The 22,281-nt window shown below is 32.1% G+C and overlaps 2 protein-coding genes across 14 annotated transcripts in view; both read left to right on the forward strand.

Annotated features, from left to right (window-relative positions):
• LOC112684192 (dystonin) overlaps window positions 1–3,432 on the forward strand; it is a gene marked incomplete at its 5' end in the record, with an annotated part of 29,541 nt that extends 26,109 nt beyond the window's left edge. For 10 of the 13 annotated variants that reach the window (XM_025555561.1, XM_025555565.1, XM_025555566.1 and 7 more), the window contains 3 exon segments: window positions 49–105; window positions 846–959; window positions 3,173–3,432. In XM_025555561.1, coding sequence (XP_025411346.1) covers window positions 49–105; window positions 846–959; window positions 3,173–3,296 — 295 coding nt within the window. 13 annotated transcript variants of the gene reach the window in all.
• Window positions 3,433–10,498: 7,066 nt separating this feature from the next.
• LOC112684190 (zinc finger BED domain-containing protein 1-like) lies at window positions 10,499–13,031 on the forward strand. Its single transcript, XM_025555559.1, has 6 exons — window positions 10,499–10,681; window positions 11,041–11,197; window positions 11,258–11,578; window positions 11,660–11,802; window positions 11,896–11,995; window positions 12,124–13,031. The coding sequence occupies exons 1-6, from the start codon at window positions 10,499–10,501 to the stop codon at window positions 13,029–13,031; spliced, it is 1,812 nt and encodes a 603-aa protein (XP_025411344.1).
• Window positions 13,032–22,281: the final 9,250 nt, after the last annotated feature.

Below are 22,281 nucleotides of genomic sequence, written 5' to 3' on the forward strand. Positions count from 1 at the left end.
TCGCCTAACTTTCTCTAACGTTACTTATATATTATATTATATATTCAGGTCCCTGTCAATGCACAGGTCGTCGAGTATACCTACATTGTCTAACTCAAGTTCTAGGTAACTAACCTTTTAACATTATAATTTATAAGTAGTAATAGTATTTTATTAATACATATTTTTAGCACGTTCTTTATGCTACATATTATTATGTGCAAAAATTGTTCGGTGATGGGCAGAATAAAATTAAAATCGAGTATCTTATATTTATATAATATAATATAAGTATAAATAGTAAGAATTTTTGTTTAATAGTTCCCTTGTCAACTGTTCATTTTAATATTAATTTAATTGACAGTAAACATTATCTAATCAGTTCGTACTTAATATAATCTATTACACTCTTATATTTCAGTTTTTTTATTTTTATGTCTATATCATTTAGTTTTATATTTATAAATATGTCGTGTAGTTATTGAAAAATGTATTCATTGAATTCAATGTAGTTATTGTTTATTAAAATAAAATAAAATACATAACAGATAGCAGGAATATAAAAATTGTTCAATATAATGATCGATATTTAATAAACTCCTTTTCGATTTTTGTTGGACGAGTACCTACTTATCAGTGGCGTTTTTTTTTTTTAATCGATTTCGTTGCCGAGTTTTGATTATATCAAACTATACGTTCAATTTGTATTATATAATTAAATACGTTTTGGATCGGACTGATGCCAAACTTTGGGCCCTTTTATACACACATCGTTTCGTGCTTGTTTCACTATTTATTTCTCTGGTTCAAGTGCGCTAATTTACTTTTATTATTTTATTTTTCTGCTTTCCGTCACGGTTCTGCAGTCGTAACCAGAGCCACCAGGGTTCGAAAATACCCGTTCTCGCGAGGCCGTGTACCTCTCGGGAATTGACAACAATGCCTACGTCATCGCCCATGTCGTCGTCACCGTCTTCCGGGTAAAGCGCAACAAATCATCAACACACATAACTACGTGTTTCCTTTTTCGTTGTGTATTTACCCTGTCGTCGCTTCTTATCCGTTTCGCTTTTTATTTTTTCCAGCACGCCGTTACTGTCTGTATTATAATATTATAATAACACTTTATACTTTATCACGAACGTGTTTGTGACGTGCAGTTTGTAAGTCATGTGTGTGATTTTATGTTGTGTATTACACTATACCTATTGTTTAGTGAGGTAAATACATATGTATATAGATATTTAGCTGTTAGGGATGAGGATAAATTGTTTTCCGGGTTGCGTAATATTTTCTTTCAATATTCAACAAATTATTTACTTGTATTTTTCCTCTATATAATGTTGACGTTTTCAGTAATATTTTTGCTATAAAAATATCTTCATTTTTTTTTATACATATTACGTTTATACGTAGTAGGATCAAAAAGTTCCCGGAATTTATTTATAGAAAAAAATCTATATTTCTTATCAAATATCTGATTATTGGAATTAAAAGTAGACTATTATTAGCTATCTATAGGTTTAGTCGTTAAAAGTACATTAGTCTCATATGAGCCGTAATTGAGTCCATACGAAACTGTGTTTACGCATTTTTTCAAAATGTCGCAATTTGAAAACGCGCCGCATTCCTAAATCATCTTTTAAAATGTTTTTAACTGAACCATACGATATTCCTAATACATTTACCATATCTTGAATGTGTAAACGACGATCTGATTGCACCAAATTTTTAACTTTTTCGATTGTTTCATCGTTTTTTGAAGTTGACGGCCGGCCACTCCGCTCTTCGTCTTCAAGTGACTCTTGGCCATTTTTGAACCGTTTAAACCAATCATAAACGGCTGTTTTCTTTAATGCTCCATCACCATAAACTGTTTTCAAGCATTCGAGCGTTTCTGCGGCAGTTTTTCCAAGTTTAAAACAAAATTTAATGTTAGCGCGTTGTGACATTTTGAAAAAATGTGTAAACACAATTTCGTATGGATTCAATTACGGCTCACATGAGACTAATGTACTTTTAATAACTAAACCTATAGATAGCTAATAATGTCTACTTTTAATTCCAATAATCAGATATTTGATAAGAAATATAGTTTTTTTTCTATAAATAAATTCCGGGAACTTTTTGATCCTACTACGTATTATGTTAAGAGAAAAAGGTTTCTATGATTATCATACTATTGGTAGAATTTTTTCTCGACGAAGCATTTTCGTTTTGTAACAAACAACAATGGTATAAAAATAGAGAAATAACAATTCTGGTATCAAAGAAATAATTGTGCAAACACCCGTTTATTTAGAAGAGGTTTTTATAAAAAAAAAAATTAACGGGCTCAATCGGTTTCCCTTAGTTATGCTTGCGATAGAATAGACTTATAAAAACCTAGGTCTATAATTGTGTTGTTACGCATACGTAAATCTCCAATGCTTAATATCACCTAGACCAGTAGTGCCCAACCCGCGGCCCGCGGGCCACAAGTGGCCCACAAAGATATTCTATGTGGCCCGTTACGAATTTTCTAAAATAAAAAAAAATTTTTAAAAATGTAAGAACATTTTTTGATTCATAATGCCGTTTGATATTAAATTCTTTAAAAACTGAAACCGTTACACGACACACAAGACAAACGGCTTTTCCACTAATTTCAATGAAAAAGTAATTTATAGACCATTGAAAATTCAGCAATCATCAATATATTTGCGTTTTTTTCTGTCTGACATTTTCATACGCAAACTTTACAATTAAATATCGATATCATCCGTGTACTTAAAATAACGTACTAATCAAACTAATGTGTACCTTAATTCATAATCTTTTCAATAGACAATAAAAGATAAGAAAATAAGTCCAATATTTAAGATTATTTTTGTACTTTTATACTTTGTGGCCCACTTGAAGATAATTGTTTACCAAAGTGGCCCGCCAAAGGAAAAAGGTTGGACATCACTGACCTAGACGCAAGTGTATACTCTATTAATCCATAGTACATTATAAATTAGTGTGCGAATGTTTTTTCCTAGTTTCTACCCCGCGGTGTAAATTTCCAAAACTGTACTATACATTTTGTGTTGAATGTTGCTATTGTGTGTGTCGCGTAGCTTGTTTCTATTATCGTTATATAATACTATGTTCGACGTTGAATTTATAATAATATCGAATTTTTTTCTGGTTTTTTTTTTCCGTTTAACAGGTTGCAATCGCCGTTGGCCACCACGCCTTCGGCTTCCGGTCTGACACGCAGACCATCGAACGCATCCGATACAACGAAGCGCAGAGACTCGAAACCGGAAGCCCGAGAACCGTTCCGACTCTAAAAACCAATATCGGCGTCATCGGAACAAACGAAATATACGTATAATTGGTGTTAACCCCGTAATCGATATTATTATGTTTCCTTTAATCAAACCAATGTTGATTAATCTCTTAATTAATCCTGTCTTGTGTTTTTTTTTTTAATTTTTAAAAAAGTATTATTATTTTTTACATTTTTTTTTCAAATTTATATTCTCAAAGTTTTTTTGTACTATTTAATATTTTTACTACATTTATTTCTCCTCTTAGTAAAAGTTATAAAAAATTTTTTTATATACATTAATACATAGATGGTCATTTTTTGATATGTATTTTACTGTAGGCGAATTACACATTTATTAAGAAGGTATATAATATTTATTATAGAATACTCAAGTGCCATTTAATGAAAAAAGAAATGAAAAAATCGTAATACTGTGTAACCGTTCATCTGTATTATGTACTAAATATATAAAAAAGTTATATGCGATCCATATATGATCCAACGGTTTAATATTGTTATTTATTGTAATTTTTTTTTTATATTTATTTAATGTAAATAATCTCTATATACTGATGGTTAATGAATTTACATTTTACAATTATTTACAAGTGCCAATATTGTATTATTTACATTTATTCAATATATTTTTTTACATAACGTGTAATTTAAACTTAACATTATTAGTAATTGAGTACCATTGAGACACTTATTGTAACTCTTAAAATTAACCAATCGTAACAACAGATGATTATTTTTTAACTATTTGTAATATTTAATTGTTTTCCCATTGCGGATTAAATAAACTGTGCAATTGTTTACTTAAATTTGATCTTGTGTTGCATTCATTCGATACCTAGTAGGTAAAAGCGTCAAAGTGTTGAAAATAAAGATAAACCCTTTAACCTACGTCGTAAGCAACACTATGATAGCAGATTGCTATTAAGCGGTCCATACAGGATACAATTAATTGTACGACAAATTGTACAAATTTGTTTGATACAATCTTACAAACAATTATGAAAAAGCGTATGGTATTGTATTATTATATTTTTATATTTGTATTATTGTATTATTATATTTGTATTATTGTATTGTTGTACGACGAGATGAAGTTTGATCGAGTATAAAATATTTCGCCCGACAAATCTTCGTATGAACTCCCATATAATAGGATTGATCGATTAAACCCCATTTTATTTTATATTTTCTCTTAATTTCATTAATATTCAATTACAATGCAACCATATTAATACTATTAATATATTATATATGTATAAATAATATATATATGAATACTAGATTACGGTTTTTTTCACAGAGGATCAAACATACAAATAAAAAAATTGATATTTTAATTCTTACATTATTTATCGTTTGATTTAAATATTACACGTGTATTTATACTTATGACCTATCGCTTTAATTTATCGTTGGTCATTATGATGCACTTACCGATATGTAAAAGCGATGAATTTTACAACTTTTATCACGATGTGTTTCTATACACAAGCAACACAAATGTTTATTTATGACAACCAAAATATAGAAATGTTGTTACTGGAGGATGGTGATGAAAATTACTTCGGTATCGTTAAGATAAATTTTTTGAAAAACTGGTGAAACACCTAGATAGGATGAACGATGTTGTTGTGTCGATCTTTTAAACTTGAAACCAATGTGTAGAACGTGTAGAAATGCGTAGTAAAAACGATTCTGAGTGAACGAGATTTGTTTAGTAATAGCAGTTGATGTTTCCGAAGACGGTTTTAGAGGACGTCACACTGGCATGTGTTGTATCCGTCTGACATGTTTTGGTGTTCTTTCCCTTCGCTAATCGGAAATGTTGGATATTCGTTAGGATGACGTAGGCGAGCGAGGCGGACTTCTGACGGAACGAATCATAACATTACATACGTTGAAACCGAAACAATCGATACGGTAAGGTTTGCATATCTAATTGAAATGGGTATAAAACGGGGCGAACGCGAAAACGTGGGTGCTGACGGCGAACATTTACCGCCAGACCGACGATAGGTGTATCTTACACTGTAAATACTTGTTCGCTTCTATTTACATTGCAAACGAAATACTAGTTTAGTGATAGTTTCGAAGAATCTGCGATTCCGAGCGAAACAAGGAGCGTATTGGTTTTATCATGACGTGTGTTTTTTTTTTATTTTATGCTTTTGTACACGTTTTCGACCAGAGGGATTGTTCCGATCGTCACCAAACGAAAAGTAAAACATAGGAAACGTTGTCTAGTTGATACTTTGATGGAGGTCGTATTTTTAATTCGGATCATCGCGGGTCGGTAGCTATAACATCTGATAACGTTTTCTAGAAAAACATTTTGAAAGTTGTTGAATAACACCATGTTATTTTACACGATGAGTCCATGCGAACGCAACGTACACAATGTATACACTCGTATATGGTCGTACCGCAGCTGATATTGCATCGAACCTTGTATCATCCTGTTAGAAATTCTAAACTGTAGTAATAATATTACAATAATATTCGACGACGTATTTTGTTTACAGTAAAAAATACAATTGGTTCGGTGTCATGTCTACGCACTGGAACATGGGCGTGCTCACTGGGGTTGGGAGGTTTAACCCCCCCCCCCCATTGGCCGTATTTTTTTAACTAATTCGTATTATACTTGTAAGCAGGCCCTATTATTTGTACAATTTCGGATTGCACACTTGATTTTACTGCTTTAAATGAACATTTAGTCTTGCTACTGTCTTAGAAAAAGGAATATATTACATACATAATATATATATATATACACTAAATTTTGAAAAATTCAATAATACTCATATTTCCTAGTAGTTGACTTATTATTTAATTTTTGTTTTTTAGACCGTAGTGCACACTTGTACATTTGTAGTGCACATTATGTGTCGGGGTGCATATAAAAATAGGGCCTGCTTGTAAGTAATGCGAATTAATTCACTGTCTTTTAGTATAATTTATATTCATAAAATTGCTATATAAATATATTTATTATATTAAAATATTATTGATAAATTATAACAATAATTGACTGATTATATTTAGAATGAAGTGATTAATCGTTGTTTTTCATTGTTAACTACTATATGGTTACCTACTGGTCAATGTGGTTATAAACTCTTAGTGGAGCATGTCCTTATTAATAAATATAATAAATAATGTTGTGTAATGACTAATGACTATTTTGAATTGGATTTACAATGTTAGCTATTCATGGAGGGGTTCCATTAACAGCTGAGGAAATGGTAGATGATCTGGTAAAAAGCTAAGAAAATTAGAGTTTATATTATAAAAAATAAAAAGTCTATTGTTATTTTCTTTTTCTTTTATATATTGTAATTATTAAAAATTATATTCAATTTCATAACTAAAGAGAGTGTGTACTGAGAGAGTCCCATGCATATTATATTGTATTATTATATAGAAATTATCCACAATCCATCCCTCAACCCCTCATTGAAAATTTCCGAGAACGCCACTGCACTGAAATATATGTCGATAAAAAATAAAATAATAAACGAGGAGCGACAGTCCAATATGTAGTGTTGCCGATATTTAGTTGGACGTTGATTTTTACACATACAAAGAGAGAAAGCGGCTGCTGCTATGAAAAAAATTAACTTTTCTAAATATAAGTTACTGCGGTAAATCGTTTCCAACGGCTGTATTTTTGTTTCTAAACGTACTAAATATCATATTCTAACCACGGACAATAGTTATTTTAAAATTTCAGAGTAATAGTTGCTGCACTACCTTTAGCCACCCAACGAAGGTAATAGATTAATGCAATTATGTTCGATGAATTATAACGCCGAATAAATTTAAGGGTGTGGAGGGCTATATTTGAAGCGAGGAAAAATAATTTTCGGTTACGATTTATATTGAATTTTAGAAACTGAGTACAGGTATACAGTTTTAAAAGTTGACCAACAATAAATATTCTATAATTTAAAGTAGATATTTAATAATAGGAATTTTCCATATTAACCACATGAAACATTGTCTATATAATAAACTGTGTCATATATAATAGCCGGTTCGAACGCTTGATAGAAATAACCGCCACCAATTTTAGGTAAATTGTGGTCAAAAAATAATAAAATTGTCGAGACAAAAATATTTTATTTTATTTATTTTATGATTTATTATTTAACGGGCATAACTAAGCGGGGCCTTACGCGATTATTCAATTAAAGACAATCATTCTGATGATTGTTATACATTTTATGATCACCATAAACGATCAATGAAAACTAACAATCTTCGGTCATCTTATCAGTCAAAATCATTGGCGAATCTAGGATTTGGTTTTAGAGGGTTCCAAAGTTTTTTAAAATACCTACATTTATTATTAAAAAAAAAAAAAAAAAAATACACAATAGGATAAAATACACGACTTCGAGTAATAATTGTACATTTCAGATAAAATTATTTACCATGATTGATGTTATTACATTATTTAGTCGGTATATTACTTATATCATGTTCACCACTGACTGAGAATAATATACAATTCTAAAGTTTTATTAAACTTAAACTGTTGTGAAACCTGTTAAGATTACAATAAATCACATTGTTGACTCTGATAATATAAATTATTTACACTGTACTTGATGGTGTTTAATTAGAATTAGAAAATATATGACATGATTTATTATTATTTTCGCAATATTTAAAAAAAAAACTAAAATATTTAATATTTTTGCGTATTTTGCACTCATAAATTATTTGTCAAATTATTGTAATTTAATGACGAGCAATGACGTCGACATACTCTTATTAAATTGCAGATTCGGCGGCTCATTTTACTAAAATGTCGATTGACGTGGGGGGAGGGGAGAATGACGTCGAGTCAGTCCAAAAATATAATAATTTGTATTTAGTACATAAGTGCCCGTATAGTGCACGTCTCATTTTTTTGATTTACAACCTGTCAATGGCTTTATAAAAGATTTATATTTTGATGATGTGCTGACTTTGAAATAGCTAACTCTAGACTGTAGCAAATTAATGAGTTGCTTCCTCCTTCAAGTGACGACACTAACAAAAAGGTATGTATTTTTAAATTTTTTATGAACTAATTAATTTAGAAAATGCTATTGCGAAAAATATGGCACAGAGCAACGCTAAAATTCGTCAAATGGTTATGAGATAATAAAGAAACTCATTTAAAATTATACATGAAATTCAATACAAAAAGAAACTTTCATCCCTTATATTTTTAAACTACCTACTTAGGTATTTCAACGTATTTATTATTTTTTACATCAGTGTAATTTTTTTCAATGGTCATTGAATGGCTGTTCTCATAAAATATGTATCATATTATGTCTTCCTTCTTTCTGTCCCATAAACCTCATACGACCGTAGCCGGGCGAAAAAACTATTCGCCGTACAGATTAAAATTGAATCAGGATTTCTTTGTTTCAAAACGAGATTACAGAGTATACATGTAGTAAGAAGTTAATCATATTTCATCGTTAAATATCGGTTCGTCCGGATCATAGGTATATTATTGTGATTTGCCGCTTTTTACTACGAATCTTAAAACACTTTCGTTGTATTTTGTGTGATGCATTGTCAAATGCAACTCAAACGGTACAGGCTTGGACCTGCCGGGATGAACACTGGTCGTTGTCGAGTAAACAACTAGCTTAGGAATTGTTTGCGGTAAACCGGTAAGACGTCAACGAAACCATGTGCAGCCGTTTAGACCTTTGGACGCGGTTGTGCATTTGTGCTTTTGGTAGCCGAGGAATCGGTCCACAAATATAGTATATTGAAACGTACACTCACCAAACGTGGATACAAGGGGGAGACTATAGGGGCTTAACCTCCTTCCTTAAACATTAGGTAGAACCATATCGGATGTAGGTACTTAAATTTTTTAAAAAAATAGACGTAAGAAAGACTTCCTACAAATCGACATGCGCAACGAATTATGACAATAACTCACTTTACTAACCCCTCCTTCTTTTAATTTCTAGATCCGCGTCTGATACTCACTGATTCATTTGGAACCGTAATCGTTTAGTATCCACCTCCTCCTCCCTGATCCCACCAACAAATTTACTGGTTAAAGAGCGTTATGATATTATGTATACGTTAGAGACGTACTGAATAATTTTGAACGTTATTCGCGTTTCGATATTCGAGATATTCGAACGTCATAGATTATCATGTTATTAGTTAATTAGCTACTTTGCCAACAAAAACGTACCTATTAAATCACAAAAAAATAACAATCCAATAAATGTAAATCGATTTTAAGTCTACACTTTCTCTTTTACTGTTTATTATTTTTCCATTTTACTATTGAGCTGGAATTATATCTGTACGTAATTTAAAATAACTTGTAAGGTTTATAATAAATGCATAATGAATATCAAATAACAATGTACTCGTAAATATATATATAAACATATACATAATGGCTTGGGAAACTTAGCAAAATATTGTAAAAGAAATGCATCAAAGCCCCTGAATTGCCTATGTGGTGCGCCGTCTAATATATATAAATCATATAATATTTCAGTGTCTACATGTAGGGATGGCAACGATATATCGATATATCGAAAATATCGATATATGAAGTCGATATATCGAGACATTTTATATCGATAGAACATTACCGATATATCCTCTTGATATTATCGAGTATTACGATATTTCAATACAATTGATCGTCGGGAAACTAATAAATATTATTTTTATATTGTAACAAATATAATTATAAATTATTTGGGATTTTGTATATAAATAGCTTGTGTCAATAAACACTGTTTATATATTGCACCACCCTCCTCCTTGAAAACATCGAAGGTCGATTTAGATAATTATTATATTGTATATTGTACGGCAGTACGGTTACACGGAATATCTACTATTAAACTATTATTAGAATGCCGATATGGCCATAAATCCACGAGCCCATGAAGCCATAAACGTATATTAACTTCTGTCATATTGATCATTGACAATTATTCATTATCATTTGTTCGACGTCCGTAGACTGTTGTACAATTTGATTCTGATTTATATAATTTATTAAACCGTTCTGTTTAATGTTTTTGAGTTTTTGACTGTTGACGATCATACACGTAATACGTACTAACTTGTACAGTTGTGTTTTACAATTGGAGTATCCTACATTTTGCATTATTTTATATAATTTTTTATTTGCGTGACTACAACTAACTAAAAATGCCGCTAATAAGTACTGTTTGGAAAGATTTTACAAAAATTAATAACAACTTGTCCATGTGTAATATTTGCCGAAAACGGCTTAAAACATCTGGAAATACATCCAATTTACGTAGCCATTTGAAAACGCACAATAAGTTGATAGATTCCGAAAATACCCAAGATGAAGACGCCCCAATTAATGTAAGTACTTGTTAATTATATATTATTAATAATACAATTATTCCCCAAATATCATTAAGTCTTGGAACATCATTAATATTTAATTAATAATAATATTTTATTAATATTGTCCGATTATTAAATTGTATTATTAACATATCATTAATCATGAAATATAAATGCTTTAAAAAATAGTAAAATTGAAAAATGTACTCTTAAAACTACTTAATCACTAAGTATGTAAAAATATGTACTATAAACTTTTAAAACAGTTAGGATTTTTGAAATTCTTTTCATCAAAAATTTTTCAAATTTATTCAAATGCTATAAAAGTTTGCCATTTTATTTATAATTATAATATAAAAACACAATGAAAATAGGTTGACGCGGTTTCCATAACTGAATCTCATAGTGTTGCAACTGCCAGTACTTTTGAAGCTGCTTCTACTTCTGCTGGAACGAAAACAACTACCTTAGAATCAATTAAACGACAACAGTCTATATCGCAAGCTTTTACAAAAGTGGCTTCATTTTTAGGTAAATATTTTATTTTTTAAATATTTAATTATTCAATTATATTAAAGCTTTAATTTTCAGATGGTGGGTCACAACACTCTATATGTACTGAAGCTATAGTTTATTATATTTGCAAAGATAATCAGCCATTTAGTACAGTCGATGGTAAAGGGTTTCGATATATGCTGTCACGAATTTGCCCACTTTATAAAATACCAACTAGGAATACAATTAAAAAGTATATTGATGATAAATTTGATTATCTTTCAATACGTTTTAAAGAAAAAATTGAAAATGCAGAAAATATATCCGTTACAACTGATGCTTGGACCGATACTTATACGATGAAAAGTTTTTTAGGAATCACAATTCACTTCTTGAATGGTTCGACTTTTTTGTCAGGTAAAAATTTTAATAATAATTGCAGGCACAAATGAATCATTTGGATTACAAATCTTTAAATTCAATTAAATTATATTTTAGGTACACTTGGTGTAGTAGAATTGACCCAATCTCATACTGCTGACTATATAGGAAGTCAACTTCTAAATACATTGACTGAGTGGAATATTCATAAAAAAAATGTTGCAGCTGTCGTTACTGATAATGGGGCCAATATGATCAAAGCAATTTATGACTAGTTTGGTAGAGATAATCATATTCCTTGTTTTGCCCACACTATTAATCTTGTTGTTGAGAATTCAATCTCAAATTCTGAGGAATTCAAACAATTATTGCACAAAGTTAGAGAAGTAGTGAAGTACTTTAAACGAAGTACTTCAGCTTCTGATGAATTGAGAAAATTGCAAATAAATGAAGGTAAAATTAATCTATGGTTTTTTTTTCACATAAAGTACAATTTAAATGAAAAACAAAATAAAATTATATTTATAATTTATGTAGAAATATAGAATTTGATTAAATAATAAATTAAATATATTTTTCAGGAAAAAAGGAAGGGAATGTCCATAAACTTATTCTAGATGTGAAGACAAGATGGAACAGCACCTTTTATATGATTGATAGATTTTTAGTATTGTCTAAACTCGTTTCCGATGTCCTTCTACAAAAACCATTAGGTCCTGAAATGCTCACAGCAAGAGAGCTACAACAATTGCGTGAAACGATAAAATTACTACGGCCATTTGAGAATGTTACTCTAGAAATATCCGGTGAAAAATATGTTGTTATCAGTAAAATTATGCCCCTTTTGAATTGTGTTACCATTGAGATAGAGTCAATACAACCTAACTTAGATATTGGAATTGAACTAAAAAGAAACATTATCGCAGAATTGAAAAAACGGTTTGGTAAAATTGAATTTTTATATATGATTCCTATAGCTACAATTTTAGACCCTAGGTTTAAAAATTTGCACTTCAGAGATCCTGTAGCCTGTCAAAAAGCCATAGCAGAGGTAAAAAAGTTAGCAAAAAATTCAGTACAGGACACAAGTTCAACTGAATGTTCAAGTATGGACGAAGAACAGAAAACTGATAATTTTGATTTATGGGAACACCACAAAACATTGGTACATAAGAAATATAAGAAGAAACAAACAAGAACAGATTCAGCCAAAACGACCAATGTAAATGCCTACCTATCGCAGCCTTTAATATCTCTAAAAGAAGATACAATCCAATGCTGGGAAGAAATGAAAACAGTATATCCGGATTTATATATACTTGCTCGGAAATATTTGTCTGTCATGGATTCATTTGTTCCTTCAGAAAGATTATTTTCGAAGGCCAGTCTAACGCTTTCAAAGTCAAGGAATAGACTTTTAGGAAAGAGATTGAGTAAATTACTATTTTTAAATTTAGTTGATGATGATCTTTGGTTCCATACTTCATAAGTTTTAATTTTGCTTCATATTTTTTGTATTTAATTTTAAATAATATTTAAAAAAATATATATTGTTAAATTAAAGGAATACATTTATTTTTATTATAATATTCTAGGCGTATACTGTAATATATAAAAATTTCAATTATAATTTATTAACATTGTTCTGGTATGATAAATATTATAATATAAAATATTTTATAATTTTGTTGAGTATATATGTTTTGATTAATTAGTTTATTTATCATCAATTTTATTGTAAGTATAGATTACAATTTACAAATTACAAGTTAGGGCCTCGGTCTATGGGCTATGGGCGAAATGGCTATACATTTTCTAAAATAAATTATAACCAAAGAACAAGTCCATAAACCTTTTTTAGTATTAGAAATTTTTTTTCGATATATATCGATATATCGGTAAAATAGTGTTAGATATATCGTAGTATCGATATTGGGTATACAATGTATCGAAATTACGATGTATCGATGATCAACGATTTTTTGCCATCCCTACCTACATGACTACAAAGAAAATATAAAAAACAATAGCCTTATTTAACGTTTTTCGAATGGTAGTAAATAACAAAGGAATGGTTAACAGATTCATAAATCTAGGTCAACTTTTCGATTTTTTGAACAAAAATAACAATTCCTTTTATTAATACTAGTTAATGAAGTTGAACATAAACCACCTCATAACATACTTGCTCGATACGTACTTGCGTCATCTAATAGGTATGAAATACGATGGCGATCTAGTTCGCTTATATTTAAACTTTAAAAATTGATTAATTTTTAATAAAAATAAATACGAGGAGAGTAAATGTTTGTCAAAAACTTTAGTTAATGATTACTTACGTACCGATGTTAATTAAATCTAGATCGTTTCGTTTTTGTGATTGTGTGATAGTGACTATAAGATTGAATGACTCGCATGAGAGTGGAAAATCCAACAAATAATTTATAGCATTTAAAAAATAGATCGGGGTAAATAATAAATAATTGTCACTAATGTTAAACGAGTTTCAAAAAGGAAATCGTTTATTTTCTTTTGAGAAAACAGTTGTTGGTCTGATTCAATATCCCGAGAATTCGTTAAAATATCGTTATGACATGTATATTGTTCTAGGAGATTGTACGCTGACTCTAACAAATCATTCTTTTTATTTTTTCAGAACTGTCCACTTTAATTTATATTATTATTTTTTATGTTTTTTATATATTATAGGAATATTACAAAAATATCTTTCTGCGTATAAAATAAAGTAAAAAACGTATTAGCTATATAAATTGCCATAAAAATAAAACTGTTATATATTAATACCATTTAATTGTATTATTTGCTTTGAAAGAAGAAAGGGAAATCACAATATTTGAAAATGTTGAGTTAAAATGAAACTTTCATCATTGTTTATGGACATCGAGATAATCGAGAAAATCGAAATAATAAAAGCTCAAGAATTTGGCTCATATTTATTTCATTTACAAACATATATTTGGCAGCGTTTTGTTGGCCATTGCCAACGTGGGTAACGTTAACCATACATTTATTACAGTGGATATTAGTGTCAATGAATGAGTTTCGCACCGGGGAGTCTATTCGAATATATTATTTTGTATAGAATTTTTGGAGAGAAAAAAAATTAAGATCCCTTAACCTAAATCCTTACCACGAATAATTGAGAAATATGTTCCATTTATTTTTGTAGGAGATAACGCTTTTCGGCATTCAAATAATCTGATCAAATCTATCAAATATAGATGCTTTTTATTACTTATTCGTTATTTTTATTTACTTTGACAAAGAAATAACTTTTCACAGAACACAAAAATATACGACTCGATCGACTGATGTATTCATAGACAAATACGATCGACAATGAATGTTAACCAGTTTGACTGACGACAAAAATTCAAACATGATTGAAATACAACAGTAACATAAATAAACTGTCGACCATTAATAACTATAAGAACACGTGAATGATCTTGTCCGACAATCATCCGACATTAGTTGTCAATCAAAATTGACCGTATCCTAAAGAAATAACAATAAAAAAATCTTAATTACTGACTGGTTGTGATATATCTAGCGATAAATCAATAAAGTTATGCAACTTAAATAATTTGGCGTTGTTAAGCATCAAATTTGCACTACACTTTCGAGCATAGATATGTTTTAAACTACCTACCGTGAAATCATCCTGTGTTTAGTGAACTTGTTCAATAATTTCCAACTGGTCGAGTAGTGTTAATTATATTTTTACCGTCAGAACAATTCCACGCATCATTGGTTTTTGTAAAATAATTTTACGACTGTTGTTTTCCCTCTGACTCCACTCAGTGACGGGCACTAATAGTTTGAAATATAATTTTTAATACACTTTTTTATCGATACATTCAGTCAATGAGATGATGCATTTGAAAAAATAGAATTTCATGTTTTATACGTGTCGCTGCCGATACAGAGGCGCCCACGTAATCTCGGTCACACATGCATCACATAACATTATCACCACTGGATATAAGTTAGCGTTTAATGTCTTTCGTGAATTATACGTTGATCATTTAAAACATGCCGTTTATTATAATCTGTCTTTGTATTTTCCGTGTCGCTGTTCACGTTCAATCGCCATACGCGGATATAGTCCGTCAGTCGTACTATGTCGATCGTCTGTGTTGCATCGTATACGTAGTGTGTACACACGAGGCATTTTTGTGCGTCGCACATCGCGAGCATGTGAGCATGCGTGAACATTCGTATGAATTTTGTTCGCGTGTACAAAATATGCGACGCATACCATGCGTCGAACAATATTCACCCATTCGCTCCTGTACCAGCTTTCCTGCCATGAGTTGTTTTTCAGTAGCCGATAATTTTTTTAAATTTATATCGAGTGAAGTACATGCCTATGTTAAGTGTCTTTAATTGATTTAATTTAACAATAGTTTAAAGTTGTGATAAATAATGAGTGACCAGCTTCAAGTGTGTGCTGCAGCTTTTATGATAATGCATGGGTTGATTAAAAAAATAAAATAAAAATATTCGACGTGATCGTCGCTGGTGGATTTCGAAAATGTACAAGAATAGATAGAGGATTATATTTGTTGATTGATGTGCAGTTTGATGAAAATATTTTGCATTTTCAAAATTTCACTCGTATGCCTTCTGAGTATTCTGATATTCTTCGATTTATTCAAAACGCGATTTGCTATCCCAGTCCATTTTTTTAAAAGAAAAATGTACTTAACTAACTAAAATGGTCTTATAGTTTTATTTGTATGAAACAATAAATATTTATTCTCACTGGCATACGGTGCCCAATAGAAAACCAAAATAACAGTCCACACGATAGCTCGAATGCTCGCGGTGTTTCTTTGAGCAAAGTTAAAATACCGACAGTGATCGGCTTGCCATGCGACTTATTCGGCGAACGTTGACGAATGGATCCGAATGCTCACGCACACGTCTACACGCTCGCACGACGGGTCGCATGCGAACATACGTGAGCATTCGTCACTTTTGTTTGCTCGTGTGTACGCGCCTAATGACGTGTGCACCGAATTTTTTAATATTGTTTTTTATATATATTAGATATAATTGTTATAAGTAGTGGCCACGAATAGCTATATATAATTATACATTATATTTCGTTAATCACACACGTTAATACACACACGGTGGCCATTTGATTTTTTTTTTTTTAATAATATGTTAATTATTCAAGTTAGGTAGTTGCGCACCGACCACGTGTCAGTTTTATTTATTTATTATTATTTATATTGCTGGTGAGCCAAAAGGGCATATAACTCATATTTCCAATTATACCAATTGATTCACCATTTTTTACATTATATTAGTTACCACTCTTTAGTTTTAAATACACGTATACACACACCACCGCACAGTAGCACTCACAGAACTTGCTCGGTGAACCTTGGTCCAATCCTTGTTGAGTACTACACCCTTTACACACCGCGTGGCCTACCAATTCAACGTATGTGTTGGGCCCTTACACGAGTCTTCTCAGTGGGGCCCAGTATTTCATTGTATGAAACCAAAATTAAATAAATAAATAAAAAATGTGTACAGCGTAGCATGTGAAAGTAAAAGGTGTTCGGGGGCGCGCTCTTGGCACAAACAATATGTTACAGTCCTAATAATAATTTAAACGAAAAATTTACTAAACAAAAAAAATCTTAAATCTTAATGGTGGACGAAAAAAAATACTACATGATCAAAGTATTTGATAGTATAACACTCTATATCAGTGGATATCGTCAATACTTTAACTGTTATCTGTGTAAACGGGGGGAAATTGCGGGCTGTGGAAAATCGTATGCGGAACAATCATTTTGTACCAATTGAAATACGACTGGAATACATTCGCAATCGAGGTGTGACTGAGGTGGTGGCGTTTTATTCTTCAGAAATCCTAATAGCCGCGGGACTAAATCACCATACGTTAATGTTGGAAACCGTGGTACGAATTTACATAAAAATTACGCACTAACAAATGCCATACGAAAACTTATGAATAAATAATTTTTAACTGTGAATGGATCTGAAATCACATACTGATTTTTATTTCGCGATAACAAGAAATCCGATGTCGTACGAATCCCGAAAATATTCATGCCAATGCACACACGATAATAACACGCTGGTTGTATTATGCATAGAAAATGTTCAACAAATCTAAATAGATGTACGTTCGATCAAAGATATCGTAACGACGTTCGGGTTCACCTATACTTCGATAACAATCCACTATGTAGCTCGCAACGATCTTTTGTTTCTTCGCGCGTCCACGTTTGAATTCGTCAAACATTTTGATTAGTTTACTGCGACTATACACTACTTCATGTCGAAACGTTGTTTTAATGCCGTGTCGTGTGCTATCGGTCATACATAATTTAACGATAACAACGTGTTGCGTATAGGTACATAGAGATTGTGTTAGGTGAGGTTAGGGTAATGCGTGAAGTATGTTAAAATATTTACGTAATAAGACAAAATTGGTAGGTATTATACGGTCCAGTAGACTTTCAAACAGTCGTGACCGTGACCTTAGAGATGTTTTCTAACTAGATATAGTTATAAATTTATCTTTGTACAACACTGAGTATACATGTATGTACGAATTCATTGTTTTTATTAACAGCAGTCCGGAGACAAAGAATTGGTTCGTTAAGTTGGTCATATATTATGTACAACTATAGTTGCGGTATTACACAGCCACCGTCTAGTCGTGGGTGAAGATCTTGAAATGGTCCCGGAGGATCTCGGAATGTTTCAAAGATGTCCTTCCGCTGGAGAAAACGATTTCGAGAACAACAATCGCGAATGAAATTATGTAGGCACGTTCAATGATAAGTCCTTAAAATTGCGCTTACGATACGAAAAATGTAAACTGTTTACACACGCACTTACGTAACTGTTATCGAATCCGTAGAAAAATGCCCAACGCGATATCGAATCCGGTATTTACGATATTATAGTACTGGAAGCTGTGAACAAAAATAACGGTCGACAAGTAATCATTGGATTATTCGCGTATAGAAAGTATTTACGAGTGTACGCGTATTGTGCCCGTGAAACAGGTGTACACGTGCGCAGTTTTGACGCGTTCGAGTCATGAAAAAAACGTGCGCATGTTGAAATACGATGTTTACGTTTATCCATATTACAACGCGAAATAATCGCCAGATATTTAATAGAATCAATTGCAGTCTCGGTGCGGAATGGTTAACGTGCGGGAAATAATAATGGCGATTCTAAAATTATTTTCGAAATACGTTTCTCGCATACAACAACCCGTTCGTTACACTCGTGGTTTACGATGGATAAATCGTGAAATCGATTCGCGTTGAACGTAAACACTACGTATAAACCGGTGCCGGTCCGACGGTTTTCGGGGCCCCATATAAAAATAAAATAAAAATAATAATAATTATTATTTTGTATATAAACATATACTATAACTATATTTCGAACCGTCGTCGACGATAAACAATTTACAAGTGCATGCGCGTACACAATAATTCAAAGCTACGCGTAATTGTTACCGTCTTAATTTTCGTCGATAGCTATCCGTTTCTTGAGAAAACCGCACGGCCACAGGGGTTGCGATTCGCGTACTGGGACTATATTATTTTCGTTCGTAGATAAAGCGATATTCGTAATACATGGTTTGTGGGGTCCCATACAAGCGTGGGGCCCGGTGCGATCGCCCTGCTTACCTCCCTCTAGGGCCGGTATTGGTATACACTAGTGCTCAGCACGGGTCTAACTTTTAAAGTCCAAGCCCGTAAGAAATACAAATTTATTAATGATACCCGGCCCTGCCCGGTTTATTTCTCTTAAATATACGGTCCAGTCCAATACGTTTAACCTAAATATATACTATACAGCCAGACCCAGTCCAAATATATTCACTGAAATATATGGCCTATTTCCGGTTTTCGGTGATTCGCTACGACAGTAGAAATCAAATGATAAATTAAATTAAAATTAAACCGTTTATCAATTAATATCACGAATGAAGCCCTGTTTTGTCCATTTAAACGAAAATGGTCAGGCCTAGCCCGAACCCGGTTCCGGTGACACCAAGCTCGGTTCGACCCGGCCCGAGCCCGGTTTCGGGCCGGACAAACCTGGGGACGGGCCGAGCTGTCCGATCCCGTGCAGGGCTTTAGTACACACTACGGGCGAGTAGTGTACGCGGAGTGAAGTGCGAGGGGTGCCCGTTAGCGTACCGTTGTGGCACGTACGTCACCGGCTCGGAGGAATGTTTTCGTAGTTCTGACTTACGAGTCAGAGAAACCGGCGGAAAAATAAAAGCTACTGATCAGCGTTCACTGCTGGCCGCAAACGCCAACACTCTTGCGGGTATCATAATTTACATGACGCGCGTCCGACGTTACGCAGTGCTGAGCGATGGAGATTGAGAAAACGCCGACGGCGTATTTCGATCAATGAAACGCGAACGTTGCGCAGTACCAAAGCGTTTTGCAACTATTGTTTCTACGGAAACGCGTTGCTCCGGGCACGCTTTTGTTCGCAATTACATACGTCCGTGCGCTTTGTAAGTTAAACGATTGACGTCTTTGGTAGACGAGTACTTCGGTAATCGTAACTCACGCACGCACGCGCACGTTTTAGTTGTTAATTTTTAACGCGATCCAAGCTGTAACTCGATTCGGATTCGTACGTTTCTATACGCCAACGTCCGCGGTGTTACGTACAGAGATTTTATCGCGAAAGGGACCACTTGAAAACGCGATGTCTCGCATACGGCTTTGAATACGGCTACAAACGTCTACTGCTCGTTGATCGCTGTTAATATTAAAATACAATGTCCTGCAGGCACGTGCGCTTATCTTTCTGTTCATTGATATTGCTTTCGTTCATTTTTTTAAAATACTTGCGGTTCATGTAAAGCCGAGGTTTTCTGTCTTTGTCCGTCGCACGCGCGCCGTAGGGATTCAGACGTTTACAATTTCCAACGTACCGATCAATTAGTCAATAAGAATCGTTTTGAAAACTGTTTTTAATTCGTCGTAATGTATTCTTTAGATAGACTAAGTGGGAACACTTTTTAATTTTGTTTCCCAACATTTAACAAAATAAAATCAAATTAATTGAAAACATAAAAATCAACAAAATGTAATCATTCAGTACGTTAAGTAGACAATTTAAAAACAAATGGAAAAGTCCATCTAAAGTAAACTTTACGTGGAATTCAAATAAGTTTTCAAAATTCTTTGATCTATCAATACGTTGTAGAGTACAAAATGTTTCGGTTCCAATGTGAATATGTGATAAACAAAGACTGGAAACCATGGCTAGCAATATTTTTTTTTTTTTTTAAATGTAGAGCACCGTAAATGTTTATTATACGACCTATGTTACAAATTACAATGTATTGTGCGATAAATATTCTTATTATTTACGGCGTATTACGATCAGTTTTATGCCCAAATGCAATGAAAAAACTTTAAATCTTTTAAGACACTTTTTCAACTCCCAAAAATAATTTGAAAATGAAAAGAACATAGAAAAAAACAAAATAAACTAATGTAAACATTTATTAGAATATCATGCTTTGAACGCGATGTTTTATTTAAGTTTATAGTTGACAACTTGTAATATTAATGCGATTTTAGACGTCTAAGAATAAATTACGTTCAAAAAGAGCAAACGTGTTTGAAATTTTACGTGTATGGCTTCTATGCATTATATTTAATGTAGGTAAGTTAAATATGTATATTTTTAACAATAATAAGTTGCACTGTTGAATTGAAATTTTTTAACATTAACATAATATATTAAAATTATTTTTGTTAAGTTTTAGAAAAATAATGAATATTTATAATTTATATTGCAAAATATGGTTGTTGGAGTATATTCTATTTAAGCTGCATGTCCCCAGCCCCCTACCTCGGACTTTCGACTTCAAATTTTTACAGTCGTTTGAGTTTCGTTTGTGCTTGTTTGTGCTTTTATTCCCATCGTTCGTGCTTAACCCGTTTCCGAGTTATCGAACTTTCAAGGTGGGGAAGCTAGGGACATGCTCAGCCCCCCCCCACTACCTCGGACTTTCGAGTTCAAATTTTTACAGTCGTTTATGCTTGTTTTTGCTTTTATTCCCGTCGTTTGTGCTTAACCCATTTTCGAGATGTTAAACATTGAAGGAGGGAGGGGCCTAAGGACTTAGCCTCCCCACTAACCAATTATTCTTATTGACCTGTTCGTTTATTCCACGTTTGTGCAAATTTGTGATCAAACTTCAGCAGAAAATTCTGATTTACTTAGGATTTTTTTTTTATAATGACCCACTTTATTTTTTTTTTTTTTTTAATTAATTTGCGTACAAAAATTTAAATATTTGATATTTTTACGTGTATTTTAAAACAATAAGAGCTCTCGTCTCCAAAACCCCGAAGCAATATAATGATTATTGATGAATTTTCATTTTTAAAAAAACTTCTATAATAATATAACACGTTTTTTAAATTGTATGAAAACTTTTTTATTTTGTCATTTTTAAATTTGGGTTTACATTTAAGCGACCATTTTATCCGGCCACGGAATTTTAGATCTGGCAGGCTACTGTGAATTCGCACTGAAACTTATGTCTACCTACGTGTCTAACCGTAAACACAGTTTGTAAACAATACTTTAGAAAAAGTATTAAGATACTAATAATAGTATTCGAATAAAAAAGTATTTAATATACTTTTAAAATACTATTA

This window comes from Sipha flava, unplaced genomic scaffold, assembly GCF_003268045.1.
Source record: "Sipha flava isolate LNK unplaced genomic scaffold, YSA_version1 245_pilon_pilon, whole genome shotgun sequence".
NCBI lineage: Eukaryota > Metazoa > Arthropoda > Insecta > Hemiptera > Aphididae > Sipha > Sipha flava.